Raw genomic sequence first — 5,001 nt, 5'->3', positions numbered from 1 at the left:
ATATAAAATGTATAATAAATTATAGTAATTATAATAAAAAATAAACTTTTAAGCTAGTTGCCAAAGCAACATTTCTCGTTTTTATTTAGTTTAACTTGATGTGCTAAAATAACTAATAAAAATCTATACAGACATTAAAAAAACGAATAAAACAACAAAATCACTAAAACTTTAACTAAAATTAAAATTTAATAGAAAAATAAAAAATAATAACAAATATTAATAAAAACAACAACAGTATCTCAGTGATACTAAAATAACGGCTGAGTGATGCTATTATGCTGGTTTAATTCCTATATTTGAGAATTTAATAAAAACAAAATCAGCAAACTGCATTTTAATATAATGGCAAAAGTTGTTTTAAATTGTGTTTTACTAAAACTGATAAAACAACAAATAACTAGAACTTTACCTAAAATGAAAATGGAAAATAGAAAAAAAAACAGAACAGAAATAAAATGAAATTTTATAAAGAATAAAAGAATAAAGTAAATATTTTATTTTAGCTAGTTTAACTTGATGTACTAAAATAACTAAAACTGAAATAAAAATGAGTAAAATTTGTATAGATATATTTTAAAACTGGATAAAATTAAACTTTTCTTTTTTTACTTTAGCTAAAATTAAAATGAAAGTGGAAAATAGAAAAAAACATGTTAGCAGAAAAAAAGAAATATAAAAAAGCAAACATTTTATTTTCATTAGTTGAACTTGATGTACTTAAATAACAGAAATAAATTAATAAAATCTATATAAATTTAAAATGATTAAAAAAACGGATAAAACAACAAAATCACCAAAACTATGAAATTAAAACGAAAAAAAAAAAGAATTTATATTATTAAAAAGTATAACTATTTCAATTACATTAAAATAACACTGCTAAATCCTGACTATGATGCTAGTTTTATTCCTATGTTTGAATATTTAATCTTTATGCAAAAACGCTTTTTTTTAATTGAGCAGAAATTAAATACATTAATTTATAGACAATTTAGCATCAACACTGGTACTGTATCAGTAGAAAAGGGTTGAAATCTCTTTTCTCTAATCTTTTTCCTTTCTGTCGATGGTTTTAGTCCCTGTAAAAGCTAAACGGCTCTCTTATATAAGCAGTTCATACGGCCTTTACACGCTCCCCTCCACCAATATAATATACGGCCGACAAAATGCCAAGCAGCCCTGTTTTCCCCATTCATGTGGTGAACTGAGAGAGCACGGTTAAAATGCCACAGCTCCGCATTAGCATATTCACAAGCAGCTGAGCCTCGGAGATGAAGGTAAAGCAGAAGGAAATGTGAGGTTAGTGCATCAGAAGAAACACTGCGTCTCAGAAGAAGCAGGAGCGATTACTGCGTTATCATTACTGTACCCCGATCACAGAGGATGCCAGATCACTCTCTGTCCTCTCGTGGAAACCATTTACCTGTCAGTTCATGAGAGAGTGCTTTTAGGAGACCATCTGCACAAACACAATGCAATTTGCACAAAATACACAGAGTGCTGCATATAACGTGGTCAGTTTCACTAAAACATGAAGTGTATTTTGAACTGAGAAAATAGACACCTTTCTGTAGGACCATTATGATTTTTTGACATTATTTCCATGACTATTAATCATATTTACCCTCCAAATTCTGTAATATGTGAAGATTGTTCATTTTTTTTATTACGATTAAGATTCTCACTATTCTAAAAGTTATTTTTCCTGCCTTATAATTCTATAATAAAATTATTTTTTTATTTTATTTTTATAATTTAATATATTTTATTTTTTATTTAACTTTTATTTTATCCTATACCTCTTTCTACTATACTTATACTGATTTTATATATACTGATTTTATTCTTTACCAATTTTTTTTTTTTTAATGAATGCCAGTACAATGAATACAATTACGTAGAGGTAAAATGTTGAACTATTTAAACTAAATGCTTAATACTTTAAATATGTTATGAATATGAATATCATAATGCAACAAATCCTAATACACAAATATAAAATTGTACTGAAAATGGGAGAAAAAGTGCTTAATGAAAATAAGTAAATAAATAAATAGTTTTTGTATTGAGAATTGTAGGAGAAAATGTGCTTAATGATAAATACATAAATAAATAAATATATATATTTTTTAAATTTGGGAATTGAAGGAGAAATTGTGCTTAATGATAAATACATAAATAAATATATATATTTTTTTTAAATTTGGGAATTGAAGGAGAAAATGTGCTTAATGATAAATACATAAATAAATAAATATATATTTTTTTTAAATTTGGGAATTGAAGGAGAAAATGTGCTTAATGATAAATACATAAATAAATAAATATATATTTTTTTTAAATTTGGGAATTGAAGGAGAAAATGTGCTTAATGATAAATACATAAATAAATAAATATATATTTTTTTTAAATTTGGGAATTGAAGGAGAAAATGTGCTTAATGATAAATACATAAATAAATATATATATTTTTTTAATTTGGGAATTGAAGGAGAAAATGTTCTTAATGATAAATATATAAATAAATAAATATATATTTTTTTTTACATTTGGGAATTGAAGGAGAAAATGTGCTTAATGATAAATATATAAATAAATAAATATATATTTTTTTAAATTTTGGGAATTGAAGGAGAAAATGTGCTTAATGATAAATATATAAATAAATAAATATATATTTTTTTAAATTTTGGGAATTGAAGGAGAAAATGTGCTTAATGATAAATATATAAATAAATAAATATATATTTTTTTACATTTTGGGAATTGAAGGAGAAAATGTGCTTAATGATAAATACATAAATAAATAAATATATATTTTTTAAATTTGGGAATTGAAGGAGAAAATTTACTTATGAAAAATACAAAAAAATAATTTTTTGAAAAATAAAATAAATAAAAAACTCTGTTCTAAGGTTAAATGTGTGCTGTGGGGCTGCACGATTATGACAAAAATCATAATTGTCGATTATTCCCTTGAAATTGTAATTGCGATCATTAATTACGATTATCACAATTTACATTGAATGATGTTTATACCATTGTTTGATGGTATTTTTATATGAAAAAAAGCTGAAAACACTCTAACTGAAAAACTTTTAGTGCTTTTCTATAGTATTAAGCCTCAAATGTCAAATATACATTGGATTGGTTTCTTCTTTAAATTATACAAAAGTAAAAATATGAATGTATTATAATGTTATACTAAAACTAAAATTAAAATAATGGGGAAAAACCCTTAAGATAACATGTAGAAAGAAAAAAACGCATCTTAAGCAGAATAACATAAGTGGCCGATTAATTGCCGCTTTGAACGATTACGTAATTGTGGCATCCGTAATTGTAATCGCGATTAGAAATTCGATTAATTGTGCAGCCCTAGTGTGCTGGACATTCTTGAGCAGGTTTCACGAGATCCACTCAACTGAATCTCTCTTTATCTGGTTATTGATTAAGCTGTAATCAGCTATTTAACAGTAACTGCTTTCAGTCAATCTCTGATCAGCAGCAGCACGGCTGCGAAACTTTGGTCAGAAATTTCAGGCAGCTTTTGTAAGATTTCACTGCCTAGCAACCAGCAGGTCACATGGTGCGTTGAGCATGAGAGCTGGAGAGGACCAAGCGGTGAAGGTTTCCGGATTTCTCTTTTGTGCTGCATCATAAAGCGCTCACAAGCACGAGTCATTAACAAAACCAAACTCTTGCCTGAGAATAAACACACAAACCCTCGCTTCATAAAACACATTCGCTGAGGAACAGACGTCGAATGGATCTTATTTCAACTTTTCATTTATTCTACGTTTGTCATTTTTTACATGAAAGTCAATACAAACAAATGCAATTAATATTAAAATACAAATATAACAAATATGTAATTATTAGAATAAATAAACACATATATAGTCTTTGCATAGATTATCGGAAGAGAAAATGTGCTTAAAGAAAATAAATCAATAAATAAACACATATATATAGAAAATGTGCTTAATGAAAATAATGTATTTAATGAACTTAATGAAAGTAAAATCCATTATTAAGTATACAAATAAATAGTTTTTGCATTTATATTGAAGGGAAAATATGCTTAATGAGTGTAAATAAATAAAAACAGTTTTGTATTGATGTTTGAGGGAGAAAATGTGCATAAATAAATAAATAAAAAAGTTTTTGTATTGGAAATTAGAGGAGAAATGTGCTTAATGAAAATAAATTAATAAATAAATCATTTTGTATTGATAATTGGAAGAGAACTGTGCTTAATTAAAATGAATAAATAGTTTTTGTATTGATAATTTGAGGGAAAATGTGCTCAAATAAATGAATAAATAACTAGTGTTTGTCTTGATAATTGTAGGAGGAAATGTTCTTAATTTAAATAAATAAATAGATAAATAGTTTTTGTCTTGATAATTGGAGAAAAAGCGCTTAATTTAAATAAATAAATAAAGATAAATAAATAGTTTTTGTCTTGATAATTGGAGGAGAAAATGTGCTTAATTTAAATAAATAAATAAATAGATAAATAAATAAATAAATAGTTTTTGTCGATTAATTGCCGCTTTGAACGATTACGTAATTGTGGCATCCGTAATTGTAATCGCGATTAGAAATTCGATTAATTGTGCAGCCCTAGTGTGCTGGACATTCTTGAGCAGGTTTCACGAGATCCACTCAACTGAATCTCTCTTTATCTGGTTATTGATTAAGCTGTAATCAGCTATTTAACAGTAACTGCTTTCAGTCAATCTCTGATCAGCAGCAGCACGGCTGCGAAACTTTGGTCAGAAATTTCAGGCAGCTTTTGTAAGATTTCACTGCCTAGCAACCAGCAGGTCACATGGTGCGTTGAGCATGAGAGCTGGAGAGGACCAAGCGGTGAAGGTTTCCGGATTTCTCTTTTGTGCTGCATCATAAAGCGCTCACAAGCACGAGTCATTAACAAAACCAAACTCTGGCCTGAGAATAAACACACAAACCCTCGCTTCATAAAACACATT

General features: G+C 27.0%; 1 protein-coding gene across 1 annotated transcript in view; it reads right to left on the bottom strand.

The window, feature by feature from the left end:
• akap9 (A kinase (PRKA) anchor protein 9) overlaps positions 1-5,001 on the bottom strand; it is a 116,749-nt gene that overhangs the window by 88,041 nt on the left and 23,707 nt on the right. Inside the window, exon 4 of the mRNA XM_016494065.1 lies at positions 1,373-1,426. Coding sequence (XP_016349551.1) covers positions 1,373-1,426 — 54 coding nt within the window. The remainder of the gene's footprint in view (positions 1-1,372; positions 1,427-5,001) is intronic.

Source organism: Sinocyclocheilus anshuiensis, unplaced genomic scaffold, assembly GCF_001515605.1.
Source record: "Sinocyclocheilus anshuiensis isolate Anshui unplaced genomic scaffold, SAMN03320099.WGS_v1.1 scaffold2100, whole genome shotgun sequence".
In the NCBI taxonomy this organism is placed as follows: Eukaryota; Metazoa; Chordata; class Actinopteri; order Cypriniformes; family Cyprinidae; genus Sinocyclocheilus; species Sinocyclocheilus anshuiensis.
Note: the sequence above shows the minus strand (reverse complement) of the source record. Positions and strands in the feature narration are given on the sequence as shown.